Source organism: Athene noctua, chromosome 3, assembly GCF_965140245.1.
Source record: "Athene noctua chromosome 3, bAthNoc1.hap1.1, whole genome shotgun sequence".
In the NCBI taxonomy this organism is placed as follows: Eukaryota; Metazoa; Chordata; class Aves; order Strigiformes; family Strigidae; genus Athene; species Athene noctua.
Genome location: NC_134039.1, coordinates 41,755,623 through 41,781,322, shown reverse-complemented (window position 1 = coordinate 41,781,322; position 25,700 = coordinate 41,755,623). Strand labels below are relative to the sequence as shown.

The 25,700-nt window shown below is 36.8% G+C and overlaps 1 protein-coding gene across 1 annotated transcript in view; it reads left to right on the top strand.

The window, feature by feature from the left end:
* TMTC2 (transmembrane O-mannosyltransferase targeting cadherins 2) overlaps nucleotides 1-19,826 on the top strand; it is a 292,156-nt gene extending 272,330 nt beyond the window's left edge. Inside the window, exon 12 of the mRNA XM_074902779.1 lies at nucleotides 16,826-19,826. Coding sequence (XP_074758880.1) covers nucleotides 16,826-17,005 — 180 coding nt within the window. The 3' untranslated portion in view covers nucleotides 17,006-19,826. The remainder of the gene's footprint in view (nucleotides 1-16,825) is intronic.
* The last annotated feature ends 5,874 nt before the right edge of the window (nucleotides 19,827-25,700 follow it).

Here is a 25,700-nt window from a genome sequence, read left to right as displayed (position 1 = left end):
ATCAGCTTATCAGGGCTCTGCATTTGTTCGGGAGTGAAATTCCAAAGCATTGGAGGTGCCCACCGACTCAGGCCTTTGCCCATCTTTTCCCACACCCCTTGCCACTCACTATTATCTGACCTCGGGGCAGGTTTCTGGGCACTGCTCTTGTTAGAGAAATGCCGCATGGCCAAAATCGAAATCAGGCAGACATTCAGAAAGCATTGTGCCACAATCACACCGGCCTGCAGGCTCCAAGGATAACTGAAACTCCCCAAACCCGAGAGGATTTCTTCCCCTGGCTCACCCATAGAGGGGATGAAACCCCTAACAAAAGCCCAAACGGCAAACAGGTACCGGCCCACCCCCACCAACAGCGATACAAAAGCATTATAAGCATTCCATAGCCCATATAACAACATAAGACCCTTTATACATTTTCCACTGATAACAAATGCCAGCACTGGTATCATATACTGGATATAAGGAAAAATCCAGCCCCACCACGCAAGTGGGCCAGCATTGCAAACATTATTACATAGTACAAATACAAACAGAAAAATCACACAAAACAGATTGCTCTATCACACTCTCGTCAGGGTCTGTCCCTTTTTGATTCTTATTTCAACCCAGTTCGTGCCCCACGTTGGTGCGTCCAAAAAAAGTTGTGGTGGTTTAAGCCCTGCCGGGACCGGAGACTACGTTGCCGTTTCCCCTCCCCCACCCTCAGCCGGTCAGGTTGGAAGTGAGGCACAAACCCCGGGCTAAAATAAGAAGAAATTTAATACAACAGTGTGATAAACAATCTGAACAACAACAGTAGCAATGATAGCAACAATAAACAGCAATAAGAGTCAGCAAGACAAAAGATATACAGATAAATACCGCAAGTGGTTATGGAACAAGCCTTCCGTGAGCTCCCCACCACCAAAGCCACCAAGGAAAAAGTTCCCGCACTCGGACCTGACGTCAGCATGGTATGAATAACCCGGCTGGAGATCCCTTCCCCCTTCTCTGCTGGGGAAACTTAACCCTATCCTAGCTGAACCAGGACATTCCTAAAGACTGAACCAATTGTTGTAGGGCACGCAGGACTTTAGGAACTAAAAAGGGTACAGTGGCTTCACAGAATCATGTAGACCTTGAAGATCATCCAGTCCAACCATTAACCTCACACTGACCATTCCCAACTACACCAGATCCCTCAGTGCTGTGTCAACCTGACTCTTAAACACCTCCGGGTATGGGGACTCCACCACCTCCCTGGGCAGCCCATTCCAAGGCCTAACAACCTGTGCTGTAAAGAAATGCTTTGTAATATCCAGACTAAACCTTCCCTGGTGCAACTTGAGGCCATTCCCTCTTGTCCTGTCACTTATTACTTCGTTCAAGAGGCTCATCGCCAGCTCTCTGCAACCTCCTTCCAGGTAGCTGTAGAGGGCGATGAGGTCTCCCCTCAGCCTCCTCTCCTCCAGACTAAACACCCCCAGTTCCCGCAGCCACTCCCCGTACGACCTGTGCTCCAGACCCTGCACCAGCTTCGTTGCCCTTCTCTGGACACGCTCGAGTCATTCAATGTCCTTTTTGTAGTGAGAGGCCCAAAACTGAACACAGGAATCGAGGTGCGGCCTCACCAGTGCCGAGTACAGGGGTAAGATCCCTTCCCTGTCCCTGCTGGCCACGCTATTGCTGACACAAGCCAGGATGCCATTGGCCTTCTGGGCCACCTGGGCACACTGCTGGCTCCTGATCAGCCGGCTGTCAATCAACCCCCCCAGGTCCCTCTCTGACTGGCAGCTCTCCAGCCACTCCTCCCCAAGCCTGTAGCGCTGCTGGGGGTTGTTGTGGCCCAAGGGCAGCCCCCGGCATTTGGCCTTATGGAAACTCCTCCAGTTGGCCTCAGCCCATGGCTCCAGCCTGTCCAGGTCTCTCTGCAGAGCCTCCCTACCCTCGAGCAGATCAACACTCCCACCCAACTTGGGCTCACCTGCAAACTGACTGAGGGTGCACTCGATCCCCTCATCTAGATCATCAATAAAGATGTTAAACAGGAGTGGCCCCAAAACCGAGCCCTGGGGGGCAGCCACATGTGCTGTGTGACGGTACTCAGGATGAGCTGCTCCATCAGCTTCCCGGGCACTGTAGTCAAGCTGACAGGCCTGTAATTTCCTGGATCACCCTTTTGACCCTTCTTATTGATGGGCGTCACATTGGCCAATTTCCAATCAGTCAGGACCCCCTGATCAGCCAGGACTGCTGGTAAATGATGGAAGGCAGCTTGGCGAGCACCCCAGCCAGCTCCTTCAGCACCCTCGTGTGTATCCCATCTGGTCCCATAGACTTGTGTGTGTCTGTGTGATGCAGCAGGTCACTGACTGTCTCCTTCTGGATTGCAGGGGGGTCGTTCTCCCAGTCTCTGTCTTCTGGCTGAGGAAGCTGGATTCCCTCAGTACAATTCGTCTTGTTATTAGAGACTGAGGCAAAGAAGGCATTAAGCACCTCAGCCTTTTCCTTGTCACTAGTTACCATATTTCCTCCTGTGTCTAACAGGGGGTGGAGGCTCTCCCTAGTCTTTCTTTTTTTTGTTGACAGACTTAGAGAAACATTTCTTGTTGTCCTTGATTGCTGAAGCCAGCTTCCTAATGAGAAGATAGGCATGACTGATGTGAACTTTAATTCCAGATGTCATGCTTCTCATAGTTCGACCAGACAGATCCAGGGGTGGGAGGCTTATCATGGATTAGTTCCACTGGGAGAGGAGATAGTGGAACACCATTAGGGAAAAGAGGACGCCACTCCCTGATCTCAAAAGGATAAGAGTGCACTTCCCTGGTTTCTGTAATTTGGGTAGACTTTCCCCACTGACAGGCACTAAAAGACTCACTCTGAGAATTGATATGAGAATAGCTGTGACATTTTTCAGCCTGCATAGAAGACTGACCCAACTTAAAGGTTGTGCAGAATGGAGAAATACAAGAAAATTAATATTAACTGAATGCAAGCTGCCCTTCATTTCAGGTAGAAAATCTTTTCAGGGTTTGCACACAAATGGTAACAGTTCTCCATGTAAAGAGTTTATCCATACATGAACTCTCTTTAGCCCTCCTGCACTGGAAAGCTTTTTAAATCTAATTTTGACCTCCAGCTCAGTTTTCTTTTATTGTTGTTGTTGCTTTACCCCTTCCAGGTCCTTATACTCAGTCTTGTCTGGGGCTAAGTGCAAGGCAGATATATTATCTCTGTCCAGCTATTTGGGGGAAAATGTGTTTATTCTTTTGGACAAAAAGTTATCTTTCTATATTTGTAATTACATTTTTTCATGGTCCTCCAAATTATTTTAAAGATATATTTAGGGGTTTTTTGTTGTGCACAGTTGTCAGCTTCAAGACAGGCTTGTGAACAGGCTGTTGTTCTGAATCTTAAAGTATTCCTACTACAACAGAGATTAGTGCCTCCCCCCTTAAAAATAACAACAGACAAAACAAACAAAACCCCCCATGTAGCATTTCCTATCCATATGATCTCCATGAGGGGACAAAGAAAAAGCACAGGCTATTGGAATGGGAATATTTACCTGTAATACTGAAACACAATATCAGAATGAGTTGTACAATTTGAAAAACAATTAACTCAGTGGTGGAAAACACTGATTTTCCTTTGGGAAATACATGAGAATAGTTTATAGCCTCACCCCAGAAAACTCTATGTATGTTTTCTCATATGTTGTAGGAGTTCTGTGAAAGCAAAGATTTAACATGCTTTTGGGTGATTATGGAGTACTTAAATCAGGTTTCGTTATTGTGATCCATCTTCTTGTAAGATGCATGGGAGAAAGCCGGAAATCATGTCATTACAGTTCTCAGCTTCGGTTTTGTGAGAGTTAGATTATGGGGAGTTCAGTTGTACTCTTCTGATTATACAAGCAGTTATGCAAATAACTGTGATCGATTGGCTCACTTAGTGTAATTTCTAAGTTTTGGAATTGATTTAAAATGCCTTTAAGTTGCTCTTTATTTCCTGTCTAGAATAATTTGTTGTGCATTGATATCCTGATCAATACATAAATATTTTGTCTGTGCAAGTTTTAAATGACTGAAATGAAAAAAAAAATTGAGTTTCTTCTGCTTGCGTAGATATTGCATTGCAGTAACACCACTGATTTTTTTAGAATTTCTTGTGTTTCTCCTGCACATGAGAGGTAAATTGGGCTGTGGCATTCCTGATTTCAAGTGAAGTTATGCAAGCAGCCATGAACTCTTCTTAATGTAAAGTTTTTAAAACATTAAGCTGCATACCCAGAAACACTCTGCAAAGTAAACCAGAAAATGGTAATTTGGAGTGCTTTTTGTTTCATTTCTAGCTATGAAAATGTTTATAGTTTTTCCATAAATATTAGTTCTTCTACAGTTTAATTATTAGCATAATATATTTTCTGAGTCATTCATCTTTGTAAACTGTAAAATGTATAGACATGCTTTTCTTTAATGCGGGAAACAAATGTTGGAAATAATCACCTATATACCAACTCTTCTTTTCTAATTTAATTAACATTTAGGTCTTAATTAAATTGTCAAGTACTCTTACCAAGAACTGTTGAAACAGTAATATTGTGCTTAACGTGTAATTTGAGATAAAGAAATTCTCTGATAATCCATGTGCTATTCACTTAGAATATTGGTCATATAAGGTTTTCAGTATGTCTGATGGCAATCCCTTGTGCTGCTTGCAGCTGCTGATAAAGTCTTTTCTTCACAAAAAAAATACCCCAGAGTATTTCAGTTTATGCACCCATTTTCTATTATAGGCTCTGTTGCCCACAGTGTTCAAAAATGTCTATGTGACTGAATCTCCAAAAAGTAAAACACTATGGTTTCACGAAAATCGTGCATATTTATTTTTAGTTCACTGACGTTTCCTAAGAAGTTAATCACCCAAGTATAGGTCCTGGTTTCTTTCCAGGCACCTACCTCAATAGAGAACACTGTTCTTCTGATCCATCAGATGGTTGTAATTCTCAATGGATAGGTCATAAATTCTCCAAAGAGAAGAAATTCTCGTACCAAATAACACATGAGCTGTTTTATTGTCAAGACCTTAATTAAGAAATTTTATAGAAACGCACCTTAGTTAACTTGAATGGAAATCTTATTGTCCTTTCATTTCTTTTTCTGTTTTCTGTATACATTTTCATTATGCAAATCTGAGCCTTTATCTGGTATATAAATATGTTCAGTCCACCATCAAAATTATTTGATGAAAAAAGGATGTGAGGTCAACCAATCCTGTCTCTTAGAGTACAGATTGGTTTCATGTAGCGTTTTTCTTCCACATCTTAGTAGACAGAAAGCTTTTTTTTCTATTATTACTTTTCAGTATGAAACGAATATGCAACAGTTGTACTTAATTATTATGTTCATTTACTGAATAATTATAAAATAAGTTTGCAAAACTAATAGGATGTTGCAGCCTAGATTTGTACTATTGATTTAAATAAAAGGAATCATCGTACTTTGAAATGAGGGGAAGTAGTACTTTGTAAAGATACAGTCTCTTTGCTGAAATTGTGGAAATGAAGATGATGTATCATGGCTAGACCTGTGCACTTGATTATTATTCACAATCTGATAGTAATATGGCAGGGGGTACTATGCTGCCTGCATCAGTTCCTGGAGAGAGCAAAATTGGCTTTGCCTTGTAAATGTAGCCCTCAGTGTCAATCAGAAATAAAGTGCCATGAAATATAGAACTCACAGCAGTAGATTAGCATTTCAGAAATTAAACCATCTGCTTGAACTCAATTAAAAGAGGATCCAACAAGGTTTTTCCTAATAGAGTATTCTAGTGCTGATTCTGGAAACAGTGCAATTTATTATGCAGTCAGAACTGATAAGGAATTGTTTTTAATGCTCATTAAATAAACCCAGCAACAGTACATTCTCAGTAGGATGTTTTGCAATAACTGACTTCCTAATTTTCTTCCTAATCTATAGTTCTGATGTATTTCTCATTCAATGTATGATTTTTAGTTGCGGGTTGGCATATCCTATTAGATTTTTTTTTCCCCACGAGTTCTAGAGAACTTACATTTCTGTTTCACAAGATGGTTTTGATGCAACTGGTAATCTCCCCACCCTCCCACACCTCCAGGTGTATCTAGGTGATGGTATAGAGGAAAAATGCCCTACAATTAGGCTGTTTCTGGTCTGAGATCTGCCTGAGAAGAACTGTATGTTTGCAGACTGCTAGAAAGGGGATGCATGGCAGCTGTCTGGCCTAAGTAGTTTTCTTGGAATTTGTCTTTAAGAGTAACTTCATACCAGTTTGAATTTATTTTTCCCTGGGGAAGTTACAGTCTAGAGATCAGATGTCTACTAATGAGAAAAATGCAGCGAGGAGGAAATGGATAGCTTTTCATTTCCCCCAAAGAACAGTCCCTTTTTGTTGCGGCATTCGGAACCCCTGTATATTGGTCAGCTTTGCATACTGCATTTACATAATTCTGATAGTTTTACTGGAAAGCAAATATACATTCAAGTGTACCTATCCTTTTGCAACACATCTTCCATATAATGAAGAGCTCTACTACTAAACTGAGGAAGTTTCACTAATTCTTCAGGTGCTCTAGTAAAGATGGTCTTCCCGTAACAGTAAGTAACTTTAATCTGACATTATGGTTTGTAACAATGCCAGTTGCCCCAGCATCTGGCTGCCTCAAACTCACCGAAAACAATTACAGCGTGAAAGAAAATAGAAATCTTTTCCAATATAACAACAACAGTAAAAATGAAAATCCACAATAAAACCCTAAATTAAATTCCATATGAAGGTTTGCTGTATGTCTCTTAGATTCCATGGAGTAAATGACTGATATATTTATGGTGGAGTTTTTTAGTGGAGTTTTATTGTAACTCAGTAGTTCCACTTCATTTCTTCACATTCTGACTGCATTTGAATACACTTCAAATTATCAGACTTAGTTTTAATCATTTTTGAAAGATCAATACATGATCCTTCATTAATTCTGTTTGAAAAGTTCTGTTCTGATGGCTGCATTGATGGAGTTTTTTGCTGATTAGTTCACAAATTGGATGTTCTACCCATAATAGAGGAAGAAGATATTTTCTTAACAGAGATTATGGAAATTGCACAGGAGGCAAACCTTTTGATTTTGGGGGAAGAATAAGCTTTAACAAAAACATTGCTGGTAGATGGGACCCAAAGTTAATTTCTGTAGGATGGTGTGGTGTTCATATAGAATGGGTGGTTATGTATAGTGAAAATATATAATAAGGCAAATTACCCTGAGCCATTGACTACAGAACAGCGTAGAAATTCTAGTGGCCCTGGATTATAGTTTGCCTCGGTCATGGAAGGCTTTTTCTGGGGCAGTTTGGAGCAAGCATCTGGTTTCACTGAGTAATTTTTGACATTGAATTTCAGAGGCAGGAATTGAACTTTGATTTCTTGGTTCTAGTCCTGCAAATATTAGTTGTCTTCTTGTTCCTTTGGAAATAATTAATTAAAACTTGTCAAAAAGGAAAATATTCACAGTGTTGATTTGTGTGTTCATCTCTTAAAAATGTAGTTTGAAGAATACAGAAAGCTTCTGCTCAATAAACAGCAGTTATTGGCATATGTAGTATCAAGTGCAACCTTTCAGAGTATGATGTGTAGATCTACCACTGAACATGTCTTGCTGTTATTGATATTAATTACTTAGCACTGTAAACATATGTGTCACTGATCAGATGTGGTAAATAAGGCTGCCCTAGAAGAAAGTAATTTTATTTCTTCACAAGTCACAACCTTATAAAAGCCTAGTGAGCAATTAGTACCCAGTGATCTTACCATTAATGATCAAAAGACCAAATTTTAGAAGCTACAGCCTTAAAATCTTTAAGCTACAAGAATCAAAAAATTAAATCCTTGCGCTGAAAGTTAATAACTGTAATATTTACTGTAGATTTAATTGCTAAATAATGTATAGGGAACACCTGCAGGTTACTGGCTGCCAAAAAATAAGGCATAAATTCTTATGAATTACATGAAGCACTGTAATTCAGCAGTTTGCAAGGGCCAATAGTATGTGCTGCTTTTCTCAGCTGCTCTCATAATCCTGTGGGTAAAACCAAAGTCAGGACAGTGTGGGCATAACATTTTTGCACTACACAACAAGCATGGAAGTGATCAGAGCCAGATGAAAAAGGAAAAAGGAAAAGAAAAAAAAAATATTTATATGCAAATACTTATGTTGTCCATGCAGAAATTCCAGAAAAGAAAGTATTGTGAACAAGATTATTTCAAGCGCTTTTTGTTGTGTCTACTCTGTAACAAAAATATAGCTCCTTGAACCATACATACTCAAGAGTTTTGTTATATACTAAATTATGGAGTTACTTTTTATTTGCAAAATTGCCTTAGTAACATTTCCACATGCTGAAGTTGCATTTTTTGAGCAATTTACAGATACCTTCAGACACTATTGGTAAACCACGTTATTATGGAAATAGTATCACTTCATGTGATAGACATCAGTTGTACTTTCCTGTCAGTGAAATTATTACCAAAGGAGGAATAATGATTGATTCTGTTGTTTAGGGAAAGTTAGCCAGAAGAAATAGTGTCAATAGAGGGGTGGAATGAAAGCTAAAATTAATCCTAAAACATCCTGCAGTGCCTCATAATCTCCTAGTGTTTTCTTTTTTCCTGTTTTTCCTGCTCTAATATCACACTTTTTCTGTTGTCTGGCTTAATAGTGATTGTGCTTGAACAAATTAGCAAGATCCTCATTCTTTGTGCTCAGAACAAGGATGTCACGTTGCCTAATGGTTTACACAATGTGCCTGAAAGCTATACCTTAGAACTTCAAATACCTAAACAGTTTTGGAAAACATACAGCAATATCAATATTAATCTAGTTCTCAAGCATTTAATTCAGCTTTGACTATCTTTGTCAGCCAAACGTGAAAAGCCTTGTTTGACACTTAACATTTCATCTAAACATCTTGAGTCAAAAATACTGGAAATTTTGTGAGTTTGAGATTCCTAATTAAAACTTCACTAAACTTTCAAGGCCAAAAATGAGCTCTCTTTCTTTCTGAAATTTCAGTAGTTGGCTATTCTACTAAAAAATTGAAGCTCTAGTGCAGTACTTGATATGCCTGTGACCAGCATCTTGACTAGCATCTATACAACCTTCTCAGGGTACTGATGTATTTGGACAGTATTTGGGCACAATCAGATAGATGATGTATTCGGGCACAACCAGATAGATGATGCATTCATTCTCAGCAGGCATTTTTATTTTCCAATGACATTTTATTTGATGGAAAAAATGAACTTTTTAAATACTAGTAGTATATACTGTGAGTATAATTGTGATCATAATCTCAAATGATCTGTAAATTAGTTTTCTCTGAAGATCAGGCAGTTTTGATTGTGTATATATGGACAGCTAATCTAATCAACGCTGCATGTGTGCTGCTGGGTGAAGTAAGAGTATATTCATTTCTCTTTTAAGACTTTACATTTCTTTTAAATTGAAAGGGGGGGGGGGGGGTGGCAGTAACACAAAACCTTTTATTTTTCTGGTTTCCAAGGTTTAGAAAGAAAGTACATGCAAAAATACATTTACTCGCAGATTGAATTTAAGTTTTTAAAACTCTTTAGTTTTTCTTAATAGGACAAAATTCTGTTACTGAAAGGTATTTGTCAGTATGGTAGTACAGATGACATTTCTATTCAGCAAGTTTCTCATTTGGTGGGAGTACAGACTTCCTACTTAGCACACAGTCTACTTGTGTTAGATAAGGTAAAGAAGTTGTTAAATGTTATATAGCATAATCATATCTATGTATTAGAATTATCAAATTTCAGACATTAGAGCACAGTTGGATTTCTATTTTAAAAATTAAGTAATTTGAAGTTTTTTAATGAAAACCTAAAATAATGGGAAAGTTGGATAAGTCTATCATATCCTATACTGATGAAAACGTTTGAGTTGGAGAGCTAAGAAGTTTAATTAGAAACACTTTGAGGTCTGGAAAATGGTTTGTTTTTTGTTTTGTTTGTTTGTTTGTTTGTTTTTAAATATAACTATAATATTAAATACTCGTAACGTATGTTCCTGCTTAGCTTTTATTATGGTAATACAAGTATGTTACCTAAAAATGTCCATCACGGTTTCTATATAAACTGAGCGATTACTAGGAAGTTTTTAAAGCATAAATCAAAGCAGTTCATGCATGGTCATTGGGGAAAAAAATACAGATACACAGAAATTACAAATGTAAGTACATTTTTGTGGGACTTTTTCATCTGTTGTTATGATCTGCAGCCTTTACCAGTTGTAACACATGCTTTTGTTAACTTGCTGATATATAAAACGGTTTACTCTGAATTTATACAAAGACCAATGGTAAGGAGCTTTTTAGCAGCAAGATGGAACATATATATATATATATATATATATATATATACTTGTTTGGGTTTGGATAACAATGTTTTTAAAATTCTGATCAGTTTGTGAAGGTTAAGATGAAAAAGATGTTGAAGGGAAAAAATCTCTGCTGGCTGGATAACACTGATGCTAAAATGTCCCCTATTGATGTGTTAATTTGTGAAACAAAGTAGACTGCTTGATGCCAAGTGTAGAACTCTTTCCTGACTCACAGCTCTGGGTTTCCTTAATGATGCTGATGTCTGAATTACAAGAAAACTGAGTAATTTCATTGTATGCTTGTGGATGAAAACTCTCACGTCTGCCACCCATAAATACAAAAAAAAGCTAAAAACCCCTTCCTTCACTTTTTAATTTCTGTTTTTAAATGTACATATCCTGCAGTTTGCCGTTTTAGGCAGGATAGTCTCCAATGTTTGAAAGCACACAAGATTAGATGCCTACCAACAATTTACATGTATATTCTCCTTTCACCAGGCAGGTTAAAGTGTCATCTGCTTTGAATGTCCAGATGAGAGTGTCCAAATGTAAAATAATAAAAATGTAAATAATAAATATTTTTTTTAAAAAAGTACATGAACTAACATTTCTGTAGTATCATCAGTTGTTAAGGTGACCAGATATTATCTTATGCTATTCCTCTGCCTTATTAACCTTATTATATATTAACTTGATATATTACCCTAACCTGAGACTATTACATAAATAGTATTCAACAGAAACTAATTTTTTCCTATCTGCTTTATCTTTTATGTGTTTTCTTTTTTGATGTCCTTTTTTTCTGGAGGGTGTTCATCTTCCCGGGAGATCAACAGTTTGTTAGTTTGGTGAACAAAATATGAATACAGCATTAAATGAAGACTCTTTTTGTTTAATGAGATTAGTAAATAATAACTAAGATTGTTCTCTATCAGCATTAGCAAAGTAGTACTCTTAAAGATCATGGCTGAATCCAGGGATCCACTCCCCTCTAGAGTCTAAGCTTGTTAGTTAGATTTATATAGCCATGTATGTTATTCAGTCTTAAAGTAATTAGATTGGGACACAGGCTCCCTTTGCAGAAGAGACATTTAGGTCTGACTAATACAACCATGGAAACTGTGCTCTTTGCAATGTTTATTCAAATTAGTACTTTCAGAGAGAATGTTTTTTTCCTCCATTTCCCCTCTTCACTATTTAAGCTGAAAGCTGTTGTTGACACAAAAGCATATTTACTGAAATTGTTCCTGAGCAGGCTTGCAATTTAAATAATGTTATAGAGGAAAAGTTGCAGAGCATTCTTCCATTTTAAGTTTGCAAAGGTGCTGGTTTTTTTGTTTTCCAGCAGAACTGAATGGTTTGCTGTCTGGGCTGATGACACAGGAAATCCCTCTCAGCTCTGAATTTTATGCTTTTTTTATTCTCTCTGATCCATACTTTGCCATACATCCTGTCACCTTGTTCCAAAATGCTTTTTGCACCAAGTTATCTGTTCCTAGACAATTTACTCTTGTCATCTTAGCCAACTTAATGGAGATCATTGTCTTAGTTGTGATTCATGCGCTGTTTGGAACAAAATACCAGACACAGCATATGCAAACTGAGGTTCTTAAGAAACCTTATAGCATAGAGAACCAGGTAGAAACATGAGACTCTGGAAGGGATAACTGGCACACGACTTATCTGGCAACACTTGGTGACTCCTATAAAAATGTCTACTGCAGTGTGTCACTGCTGAATTTACAGTGTTGCCAATGTACAGCATTGGAGAGTAAGATCCAGTTGGCAGCAACCATCTGGCCGCATGTCCCTCCCTTGCCTCTCCTACCTTCTCCATTCCCCCCCCCCCCCCCCCCCCCCGCTTTAAAGTAGTATGCTTACATCTTGGGGCAACTCCTAGGTCATGGTTTTACTTAAAAGTTGTGAGGTCTGTCAAAACCAAGCACCACTCCTGAAATGATTCTGTTGTCCACAGTTATCTTTAGCAATAAAAAAAGAGCTGTTGCCATTTTGATTACTTCAGAAGATACTATGCAGTGCTGCAGCAATAGCACCAGTAATAAAATTTCAGGTGAAAATTCTTGCCATCCCTGTAGGAGGATAAAGGCGTGACAGCATATTATCCCATGGTCACTGATAAGCTTTGCTTTTGTGCTTAGTGAGCCATTCTACAACTAATATTCTGCTGCTTCACTACTCAGTCATTGTATCTCTATGTATCTTCCGTTATCAGAGAAAGATATGAATTCTTCACCCATATTTAACTAGAAGTGCTGGGATGAAATATTCACATGTGAATGACATTTTGTGTCCTTCTTTAAGTATGGACTTTACTCAACAGGAACCCTTAAAACAACAAGTGTCTTTAATTGCAGTGTATTAAAACAAAACACTTAGCCTCTGTGTTTCTGGTGGGTTGGCCGTGCTGATTACAGTATTCATTAAACAGTCCTGGGGTTGTTTTGAAACATCTACAAGGTCACACACTGTAGTAATTCATGAAGAGCAAGATGAACACTGGCAACATCTTTTCAGTGACCTTTTAAAATGTGCGAAGTAGCTTGCACTTGTGATTCTTATATTCTTATTCCTTATAAGTACCCTAGAAGCAACAAAATGTGCTTTCATCTCAGAATCTTCTGCCCTGTCCTCTGTGGTGTTGAGCAGAGTAGGTCATCTGTAAGCAGAGCTTTAAGGAAAACCATTTCAGATTTCATTACTTGTGTTTGGGCCATTATTTGTTCGTACTTGTCTGCCATGCAAGAGGTGTTTTGGAGCTAGTCTAAGTGTTTGTGTATTTATTTCTCTCTCCATAACTTCTTAGGCATATATAGGAGTAAACTTGGGTTCTTCTGTTTGGGACTATTCTTCTGATATGGCATTTGCTATATGCGGAGCCAGAGACGATTAATCAGTTCATCTTCTGTGTCATTAAGATTTGTTCTATTTGTAGGTCCAATACTCGTTACATTAGTGTAATCCTGAAATACTATAGTTCTCTTAATTTTAGAGGACTTTAATTTACATTAAAATTTTTGCATGCCTCAAGGTTCTCTTTTTATTTTGGTAGTATACAGAAAGTTTGAAAGAATTGTCATCAATGTAAACCAAAAACACCTCAGGCCACTAAATACATAGCTTTTGCTATTTTGTTATTCATTAACTACTCTGTTATTCCTCTCCCCTCCTCCTCACGAGCACCTCCCCTCCCCAAAAAACCCACTAAGGAAACAAGCTCACCACGATAAAAATGCTAATAAAGAGAATAATTCTCAATAGACCCTGAAAGACATCATTTATAACCCCGATAGAAATGCAAGTCAGCTTTTTTTGATGTAAAGCATCTGTCTTCAAAAGGAAATGAAGGCAGGCCTGTTTCTCCTTTCAAGTCTCTGAAGTAGTAGGCGGTGTCATTTGTTATACAGTGGTACAAGTCCCATGTTATTGCACTGGTAGCTGCTGACTGCCTTTGTTAACATACTGAAAAGTTTTATCAGCTGTCTTTAATAAAAGACAATATATGTGAAGAAAAACTGTAGCAAATGGTTGTTGATCTCTTGTCCTCAAACCATCATTTATAGTTGTCAGAGAGCGATGGCACTGTTATATAATCTTGAAGTCACTCAAAATTCCTGTGACTCTTACAATAAACCATAGATATTGGGGTGGCTGGTACCCTAGAAAGTTAGGGAGCAGTCTTTCTGAAATCCTATGCACTTCCTCATTTGAAATATGAAGGAGTTGGAATGAACTTTCAGCACTACTTGAAATGAGTTATTAGTTAACATTTTCCATGGATACATTTGATTAGAGTGTTAATGGTCTAAAATTTGTTGGGTCTCCAGGAAATCAGGAATGATGTGTAGAAATTAGAAAATTTCAAGTTCAGTTAAAAGGCATGTGGTTTGTTCTTTTTCTAGATGTTTTTGTTGCTCGCTGTAGTGAAATGATATACGAAATTAAAGGCATGGCACAAGTATTTTCTTAGCTAGGCATATAGTCTTACGTATATGATGTTCTTTAGAGTACTTGATTAGTACCATACACATAACATATTTTCAGGGGGGGTATGAAGAAAATGAAGAATAATTCTGGAAACCATATGAGACAACTGTGTTAATTCTCACACAGTAAGTTTGTGGATGCTGTAGAATTAGCCCTAAGCACATTTTAACGTGTGTCTTATTTAATACGAGGTTTAAGGTTTTTTAATCCTTATCCATTTTCTAGATGCAAACATATGCACATAGTTATATTCCAAGTGAGAATACAGTTCTGTGTCTATAACTGCTCTTGAAAAAATCTGTTTGATTCATAAACTCTCAATAGACAAATGAAGAGCGCAATTAGTCAGAATAAACCATCCTTCTCATGGTTTGAAAGAATTCTCTGAAACAGTCTTGTCTAAAAATAAATTAATAAATAAAATATGTGGATATTTAGATAGACATCCATACACAGTGGAGCTGTTTTCTGATCATTCTTCACTTACATCACTTCAGTTATCACCCAGAACATCTGTAATTAAGGAGTGTATTATTCCATTATAAACTAGTATGCAAGGCTGGCACCGCAAAGGTGGAGCTATGATTATGTGGTTGCTGATATGTGTTGTCCATAGCAAAGATTACATTTCAGGGACTTAATTTTCCTTCTCTGTACAGGATATGATTTCAGAGGAAATTTTGGATAATATTTAACTGGGAAAACTTTATAAAATCCATTTGGAGTGGGGTTTTTTGTTTTGATTATTAGTAGAACGAAGAAATTGGTTTAGGGGTGGTAGAAATAATCTGTCAGGTTAGAGCAAGAAAAATTAAATCTAAAAATAGCATCTTCAGATTCCACTGCATTAGCATTATGATGTTTACAATAGGGAGGGTTGAACTCGTATTGTTTTGCTTTGCTTAATTTTGAAACTCTGGAAGCCAGTTGCTCTGAAAATTTGATGTTTGTGAGGTTTTGTGATGCATGTGTTAATAGGTGAAAAGAAGCAGGAAGAAAGTTGAAAAAGTATGAAATATCTGTAGGATATGAAACTAAAGAATGTTCTGAACAACATTTCCACCACAAAATTTAGGTTTTGGACACAAGAATTATGGGGTGGGGGTTTTTTTGAAGCTTGATTCAGAAGGATAAGAGTGTAATGACTTCAACTTGTTAGTGGAGAGGTTTGGAACCTAAGTCTTCCTCATCCTAGTGACTTTCTATTACCACATCAGTCTGGGAGACCAACTCTAGTGTATATTTTATTGACCTTCTACCTACCATATTTCCCTGAAGTTATTGTCACTGAAGGGCTTCTAAAGCATACCAACACCCCCACACAGTAGACTGAAGCTGAGTTTCCATGTGTCTTCACATTCTGAGTATTGCATTTTGATCAGAACACTGGTGAGTGGTGTCTTGAAACATTTATCCTCTGAGGCAAAACTATGTGACTTTGAAAGTGAGTGTTTCTGAAGCTTAATGGAAATGAGAGTGACTTGAGAGAGAGAGAGAGAACCATAGTGAACTTTGTGTAGTATTTCCCCCCCCCCCCCCTTTTTTTTTTTTTTTAAATGCAAGGTACTGGTTTGGCAAGTGCCTTTACTGTGCTCTCACTATCATGCGAATAGCTTAGATATTTGCAAAAAAAGGTAGGTTAGACTGTTCAGCTTCATAAATCAGCTTTTCTGCCCTAGTACTATTTGTTAACTCCAGTAACTAGGTATGTTTCATTATCATGAACAACCTATTATTTCATAATGGAATAATCTAAAGATGAAAAAATAAAAACAAGAAGCATTTTGTCTTAGCTAAAGATGGAAAAATTGTTAGCAACATAAGAAGCATTTTAATGGATTTGTTATGAAATTTTCACATCCTTGTTATTAAAATAGCATGTGTTTCCACAGCCTGATTCTAAATGGATATCCTAGGACCCCTGAACATCCTTAGAATCTGAGAACAGATTGTATTTTCTACTAGTTATAATTAAGACAGAGAGAAAAAAGGGATGAGTTCCAATGTGTTAACTATTCCCAATGATTATAAACTCTTTATTGGCAATGGGTTGAATTAAAATGAAATTCCTGTCTTTAATCCACTCTTTGATTATTTCAGTTTTCTCTTGGAAGCTGTGCTATGCCGGCATTACCACATGTAAAGCTTTATGAGTTCTGTGTTTTCTCATTAAAGAGAGAAGTCTACGTCTGTAGACACCAAAGCTTGCCCCGTTTAAAGCACAGAGTATACAGCAGCTGTTCAGAAAATTTTTCTTGTTATCTCTATTTGCTTAAATCGCTAAATTGCTTCCATGAAAAGTCTGCAAACATAAGGGAATAATTTAAGTGGAAGAAGATTGTCTGAAAAGAAAACTTGAAAATATGCCTAATATTTCTTCTTCCCTTTTTTTTTTTGTATCAGTATCCAGCTGCCCTGATGAATCTTGGAGCCATTCTCCATCTGAATGGTAAACTGAAAGAGGCTGAAGAAAACTACCTCCTTGCTCTTCAACTTAAACCTGATGATGTCATCACTCAGTCCAATCTTCGCAAATTGTGGAATATCATGGAGAAACAAGGTCTGAAGACATCCAAAACATGATGATGAAAACTCTGAACTTTTATTTCTTAAATTGATTAAAACCACAAACTAGAACTTCCACACAGTTGTCTGGTTGGAGAGCTCATTGGACTTGACTGCAAGGATCAGAGGTCTTAATTGCTGCTAGAAGAAGCTATCCTGCTTTTTTGGCATAAATCTTTTTGCTAGATAAACAGAAAAAGGGAGACTTTGAGATACTCTTGAAGGACTTGTTACCCCACAAAAATATTTAGAACGATAGCACTTGAGAGAAGGTGTTTTGACTTATTTGATAAATCATTTCAAATCCCATATCACTCACTTTTGGGTGGGTACTTGAAATGTATACTGTCGTAAAAATACTAAGAGAAAATTGTACAGTATACAGTAAGCCATATGGGAGTAAAAGTGGTAATAGTAGGTTAAAGTATTTTGCTGATACTGTAACTCATTAAAATGTATACTAAATCCAGTGTGTTTGCAGTTTGTCTTAATGCTGCTGTATCTCACTTTAGGACCACTTGCTTACCAATTTCACAGCTTATATGGTCAATTTTTTTCAAATCTGTCACTTGTGATTAGATGACATCATTCAAAATGTTTGCTGAGAAGATGCATATTATTTCTGCTTGTTAAGTTTTAATGCAGTTTTCTTGAAATACACAGCCAAATGGCTGTGGGCTAGACAGAATGAGCAAGGAACTGCTCATATTCTACATCAGTACATAGTACATGCTACATCAGATGTGTATGTAGAGTGGTAAAAAAAAAATCCAGAGGTGTGATTTAGTAACAGAAACAAGACTGATGCTTTGCCCTGTTATCAGATGAGTGTGGCCAAACTGTCATCTTAAGGAAAAAGAAGAAAGCTATTTTAGAACAATGTGTTTGATTCTTTTTACATTGCTGTCAGATAAGACCAGCTTTAAACTGGACTCTGCATACAGTAGTTCTGCAATAACTCAGCCAAGTGAAATTTGAAAATATTAGTGCTTAGATATGCTACAAGTGAGACTTCATGAACAACTTGGAGAAAAGGGAATGTTATACATTGGTGAGGATAGCAAACAACTGAAGGGACTGGATTAGGTCATGCTTAAAACAGTGTAGATCAAGAGAAATCTGTAAAGGTGGTTGCCAGTTACTTTTCACAGTGGTGGTGTTTTAAAAAATATTACTATTCAGTTTCTAACCAAATATTAGCATTCTGTTTGTATTCCAACTTGTGCTAGCAGCAGAGCTGTCAAATATCTAAATATGCTTTTGGTGAGGTTCAGTTTATTTCTGTTTCAGAAGGATTTGGCCTAGTTGCTGTTTCAGCCTTTAGTTTTTAAATGTAAAAATAATTTATTTAAAATTACAGTGTATTGAAGCTTTAGTAATTTTTTCCAGGCCATGTGTTAACTTCTTTCTTTCTTTGAAATAAGTATTATTGCTTGTAAGAGGATTTACTATTTCATTTAATTACCTGTTGCTATCTGCTTCAGTGTTCTTTTCATAATGGTAGATACAATGTTAAAGTGGTAGAGCACCTTGAACTGAAGCTTCTTCAGGTTCTCCTGTTAAAAACTCTTTATTTACCGAGAAAGGGTTTGGGGTTTAATTTGCTTTTTAACTGTTGAGCACCATTCCAACAAAACTATAGAGCAGAATACTTTGCTGTATTTATTTATTTATTACTTGACTGCAGCAATGTTACCTGCCATTAACACAACAGTCTGTAAGTGTTGCTGTTTCTTTTATTTGGTTTTCCTTGCTAATTTTTTTTTGTGGTTAGTGTGTGTACCTAATGGGAAAGAGGACCCGTGAGTTACACTCTACCTTGTTGGTCATTCTCCCTTTACATTTGGATTTTAAATCTGTATTGAAATAGATTGGGGAATAGATGTTTCAAAGTCAGTATAGTAAAAAATTGTAGCAGTGTGTGTTTTCCTTTCTTTCCTCTTGCTCACTAAAATACCTTAAGTTGCTAAGTTTACAACTGGCCTACTAGAAGGGCCAGAGGGGCAAGATTGTTTGGTTTTGTGGAGTGTGTCAAGTTTTTCTCAAATAATTCTATGGCTGGAAAAGCAAAATTGAAGGGTCAAAAGTTGAATTTCTATGTCATCATTGAAACCAGTGTTAAAATACAATGGTAGCTTGAACTTAGTCTCCTGCTTTACTGACTTTCTAGAAAAAAAGTATAGAAATAAATTAGATAGTAACTGTAACTGAACTCAGCATAAAACTGTGGTATCCTGCAGCTTTATTTGCTCAACAGTCATCAAAATTTGATGGCTTCTTGGTTTTAACCATTTACTATGTTATTTGTCTCCTTCAACATGTATTCATTCTTGCTTAGTAATTTTTATTCATTGCACAAAAGGGGGAAAGGGGGAGCACCCTGTGATGCAGTGTTATGCTTGCATTGATAACTGTTTTTGTTTGTTTCTTCTTTTTAAAAAAAAAAAAAAAAAAAAAAAAAAAAAAGAGAAAAAAGGACTAGCGTAAATTTAACAAGAATGTCCCTGAATACATTTTTTTAATATAGGTCTGGGCTTGATAACTTTCATCTTTTGGAATAAATTTAAAACATGTTTAAAAGAGACTCTCTGCTCAGGGATTTATGGTGGATTATTGCAGACAGTGCTAAAAAAAAAAGAGCACAAGACAAGTTTACTAAATTAAAATTTTATTTTTTGAAAAACTGTTATTTGTATAAATTATCAGATTTGTAGGCTTTCCTTTTTGTAGAAATAATTGTTTATGTGCCAGATAAGAGAATTTCAATTTTGTTTTCAATAATAAAGCATTGATAACTAATACACTGTGCATTCCTTTATCTGTTACTGTAACAACACTTTTTTTAAAAAAATTATGCTGATTAATGAGTTGTATTGTCTGTTTTACATATGGAAGAACTAAATAACATAAGTAGAGTATAACAGCTGGCTTTCTTCTATACTTTATTGCAATTATACTTCAGCTATTTTCGAAAAGGTTCTCTGGAAGCATTTTTAGTATTTCTACTCACTAAATCTAGCCAAAAGGGTATAGTAACTGTTACACTTGATTGTTGTTTCTAAACCCTGTGGGAATAAAAGCTGATAAATAAGATATATTTATAAATTATTTTTATATTGACACACAAACATGATGTCAGTAAAAACGATTCTGAAATGTGTAGTTGGCTACAAAAGCTGGAAAGACTTTGCTTACATAGTCATTTAGATCCTGATATCTCCTTTCTCTCGTGCTGCAATGTCACATGATCAGTTTCAACTCTGCTGCGTTCCTGCTCAGGAGATGTTATGAAGTGATGTGGTTCTTTCACCTTTTGATTTTCTTTTAATCTTCTGTGGACAAAGCCTTCTTATCTCAGTGAACCTAACACTAATATTCTCATACCTTCCTCGTTCTGTCGCATTCAGATCCTATGCATTAATAGATTTTCTCTACAGTGAAAAACGTTGCTGCGTATGAGCAGAGCACTAGAGAGGCTTTGGGTCACTCACTTCCAAATTCAACTGTCATGCCTTATTTTCATCGAAGATCATGCCTTGCCTTCAGATGTGGTCATTCCTTACCTAATAGGTTTTGATGAAATGGCAGATGATGAATATGGAGGCTGCAAGGAATAATCTGATCTGGGTCCCTCTTTTCTTAATGGAAATAAGAGTCTAAACATGTGCTTGAACTCCTAGTATGGCATCCTATCCCTAAATCCTTTGCTGTGAGATCCTGTTCTGTCTGCCTGGTGCTGTGCTTCTGATATTTCTGTTCTTCCAAGCATGGTACTTTTCAGGCAGCAGGTACCTGATACATGTCCATTTCCAATGGAGGCACACGGCAGCTCTGCAGTGGCTTTTCAGTCCTGCTGTCTTATACAGGCCCATCTGAACTTGCCCTCTGTAGCTGTCCCAGATGGCTGTATTATTTCTGGAATTTCAACTAGTATAAAGGTAAGGCATTAAATTATTCTGTATATCAGCTCATTTGGTTGTGGCTTAGGACTCTCTGTTGTAGGCATTCCCATAGCAGCTTTCCCTGACAGGCATGAGTGCAGGTTGTGTACAAGAGACTTTCCCTCCAGTGCAAGTGTGAGACCAGTCACTGACAGCTGAATTACTGTGTTTATTTTACTGCATCCTTAAGGATTACAAAGGAGAGATTTTAGTGAGAGAATCTAGGGATTTAGAAATAAATTGTAGGAACTCTAAAAGAATTCCATACAACCACTTACCTTGTTGAAACTTCTATTTCTGGCCCTTTGAAATAAAACAGAGACTGCACTCAGATGTTATATACACTCCCTCAGTCAGACTGATTCTGCAATTTAGAAAAGTCCCTACCTTACTTCACACAGGTACTGAATATTTAGTCTCTTGGAGATTCAGCAGTGTGACGTTGGAAGAATGTGTTTAAAGGAGTAGAATATATCAGATGTTATGCAGGGGGTGGGGAGGGAGGTCTCAGGGAGGAGATACAGACATTTTTGTGGAAATGAGTAAGAATTTTAGAGGGACAGACTTTATTACAACGACAAAGAAAGAACCCCCATGATCAAGTTATGCTAGGGTAAGCTACAGGAAGGGATATACATCAGTAAATTCAAACAAACAAACAAACAAAAATCCCAAACAAAACTAAAGCAATACAGACTTTTAAAAGTTCTAAGTTCTTTTGGTATAATAATAAATCAAAACCAAACATTACTAACCAGAGAGGCTGGCCTTGGAAGACAGTATAATAGAGTTCAGGACATAATATATTCCCCGTGAAAGACTGAATGCATGCCTCAAGTTACCGCACTTGATTAGAAAACCTTTATGGTTGCATTTGTTTTAAATCTCTAATTGATGTTTCTCCCTTCCTTGAGTACTCTTTATTTTATCGTATTTACCCGGTTGTTGTTCACTGGCTCTTTGGTGGTTCCACAGTTCTAGAGTCAGACAGCTTTGAAGGTTACATATGAGGAAGCATTTCAGAAGGGTAAAGAAACATCAGAGTGGACCTTTCAGAAAGGAGTAAGATAAAATAGATTAAATCATTCATGCTTGCTTTATATTAACTTATTTTTAATATAGTTTCAGTTACAAAGCAGAGTTACATTTACTTACTGAAATTACGCGTCTTACAGATAATTCTGTGCAAGGTTTAAAGATTGGTTTGTTGTTTGTATTTACAAATTTATGTCAATTTTTGTGCATTTGAGCAAAATTTATGTTTTAAAAAGCTTTAAAATTCCCTTCTGAAGAAACAGGTGTGGAAGCCACATGCAGCGAGAACAGTTGTGGATTTTCTTTTTCATTTGATATAACTTGTGCATAAGCCTATCTTTCCTTGCATCACCAGTGTCTTAGCTACTGACATTCTACCTTTACGTGGATATTTTTATTTTTCTGAAACTCTGACCCTGATGGTATAACGCAGTGTTCCTGCAGAGTTTGAACAGTTTGAACGGGTTCAGTTTTGAGCTAAGCAGAAATGGAGCTTGGCTTTGATGGCTAAACGAGTTCAGTTTTGGTTTTAGAAATTATTTAACTCAGGTGAACGGATTTTTTAACCCCATAATACCACAGTTTGCTGTACCAAGTAATCCCAGAAAGTAGAGATTATTTGAGAGGCTTTGTTTCTTCTCTAGATTTTTTTCCTATCACCAAAGCTTTTTTTATCCTTCTCTGGAGAAATATATTTTGTCTCTAATTTTCTTGAAAACAAATATTCCCGCATATCCAGTATTTTTCTTTATTACAATGGGAAATTACATTTACATAGAATTGTTGATTTATTATTTTGTCTTGTTTGTTGCAACTACAACCGTAAGTTTCTCTACAGTACGTAAGCGTATAATACAGTGTATTGTTCCTTATATTAAATCAATTCCCTCTTCTGTTTTCTATTCAATATGTAAAGCCAGTCATTACAACAAAGAGACACTTTTGCACACCCACAGTTCCTGGAATCCAGCATTGTTCTTACTGTTGTGGCAGTGAATGCTTTTATATGACATGAATATGTAGGATGCTAGAAAATATTCCTGCTTTAGAATACGACCTTTCTTTCTTCCCAACTGTAGTTAATTTCATAGCATTTCTTGCCCTTTGCTACTCTATAATTAAATAAAGTCTTTAAACATTGAATTTTTTTTTAATATACTATTAATAATGAACTCTATAGATGGCACTTATGCCTTAAAATTAAGGGATAAAGCATAGTGGCTCTGTCATTAAAAATAAACACTATTAATTTAATCACTGTTCCTACCTCTGAAATATGCAGTTTCCCTATGAAGTTTCAGTGGCAATTAATCTTTTAGCTATATAACTGTAAATTTGTTTGTGTTTCTGAATTTTTGTATGGAATAAGTCTCCTGATTGTTCTCATTAGTTGAAAGTCTCTTTAGGATATTCTTGCATAGAATAATTGTTTCCCCTTTCTATTCTCCTTTACTAGTTTTATGAATGATTTGGAGACTGTAGAAGAGGAACTGCTTTCCCAGAAGCTAAAGGCAAAGAACAGTTCTGGGTGTGAATTGAGCTTCTGCTTCAGTTTTGTGCCTTACAGCCAAAGATGTTAAAAAGAAATATAACTTGTTTTGCTTTTTTGCAAAGACCATAAACTATGGTCTGTTTAGGTCTGAACTGAGTCTCCCGTTTTAAGGCTTGATGGAAAGATTCAGGAATTGAAAATCTTGTCCTCCTTTTCTAACTGTATCAGCTTGTCTAATGAGAGAGCACCTTCCCATCTGGATCTCTTCTGCCTTTGCTGCCTGTCGTTGTTCAGTCTAAGAAGTACAGATGGGTCAAATGAAGATATATCACAGCAAAGTCTTCAGATGGGTCAAACTCTTCTGCCTTCAGTGCTGTGACTAAAAAACTACCGAACAGTTTCTTGCCGATTTTCAAAAACCAGAAGTTTAAAAATCCAAATGAAACTACTTAAATTAAAAGATAAAATGGTATAAACTATTCTGTTTTTTCAAGTCCTTTTTGCAAGCTTATCTCATAAGATTATGATTGATTTACAGTTGGCTTCAACATTCTAAAAATAACTTGATACCAAGTCAACAGGTTTTGCATTTCATCGTGCTAAAGACATGCTTTATGCACATCTGTACACATGTATGTCCCATTGGCACCATCACAGCTGTTTTGATAATCTTCCTTGTCAGCACTACACTTATTTACCCAATTTTGAAATTTTACCTATTTTGAATAAATTCTTTAATGTAAAGTTTATTCTGATTGATATGAAAATTTTGCTCTGTTTGGCATGGGAAGAAGAAAAAGGGGTCAAGCCATGTGAAATAAGATGTGTACTGTTCAGATTTTTTGTGATCTCTCAGTAGTGATATATAAATGTCAATTAGAGGTGACCATGTGAAAGTATGGGTTTTTGTTTAACTCAGTGAAGTTTGTAATTTTGAAAAGAGAAGGAGTTCTAGTCTCTGTAAATAGGATTGTTAATATGTAGATTTACGTATTTACATTAGACAGATTAGTTTACTCAGATTCTTTTTTATTATCAGTGTAATAATATTTGTTAAAAGACTATCATGTTTTGCTGTTTACTTACCTTGTTTTTTCATTAGAATTTCAGTTATAGTGCATTTTTTAATCTAGTGTTTATAAACTAAGGTATATTTGAAATAGTTTTTCGGATTAGGAAATGACTAATAGAAGATGATATCAAGCAGATAATCTTTTTAATGTTTCATTTACTCAGCGGGAAATTTAGGAATAAGGTCAAGGAAGGAGAAATCTTGTGATTGTATTTAGTTACTTTCTTAGCTTTCTTCCCATATAAACATATAATCAGCTGTAAAAAGCCCACAGTGATCCACAGAAAACTGATGCATGCACCTAGGCCCAGGTAACTCGAATTGAAGCTGTGGAAACATATCTCACATTTCCCTGGAAGAGGCACAAAAATATGAAGCAGGATCTTCATGCTATACTTATTCCAACTGCAGCTTGTTTGGATGTTTACCATAATTTTGCTAATCCTAAAATCAGGTGGGCCTATCTGAGTCTCAACTTCAAGTCTATTTCTGAAAGTAATACATAAGTAAAAGAAGGTCATGCTTGGAACACCTAGACTATAATACACTAAGTCTCAAAAAGGAGTACTAGCAGGAATTAGATGAAAAAGTTTTCTTTTTTTTCTGCATCTTCTGAACTGTTACAGCCTTCTGGTGTACAAAGTGTGAAGATAACCTTCTAATGGCTGGTAGGCTTAGATTGTCCGATTGCCTTGGCTGTTAGTGTGTTGCACATATGTGAAGATTTGATCTTTCGTATGCAAGATATGCTTGAAAAAGGTACACAGGGACTGCAAAAGCATGATTTCTACTGTCAATACCTTTAGAAATTGGGAAAGTGTTAAATGACCATAGGGAGAAGCTGTGCTGGGAGAAGCAGACTGGACCTTGACAGTTACCCAGTGAATTGTCAGTAAGACAGGAGGGAAGAGCAAATGCAAGTTCGTGACCATGAATAGATTGCATGCAGCTCATTTAAAAAATATAGTATGGAAAAGACCACCTGTCTGGATTATGTGAATTTTTTGCTTTACAGAGGTGGAATCCCAGTGACCTCATTAGGCCTGAGAGACACAAAATGCAAAATGATAGCAAAACTGGACCAAAGAATCCTGAAAGCATTTATAAACAAAGTCTGCAATTTTAAATGGCCTCTTGTTTCATGTTATGTATTATTAATTTGCAAAGCTATGC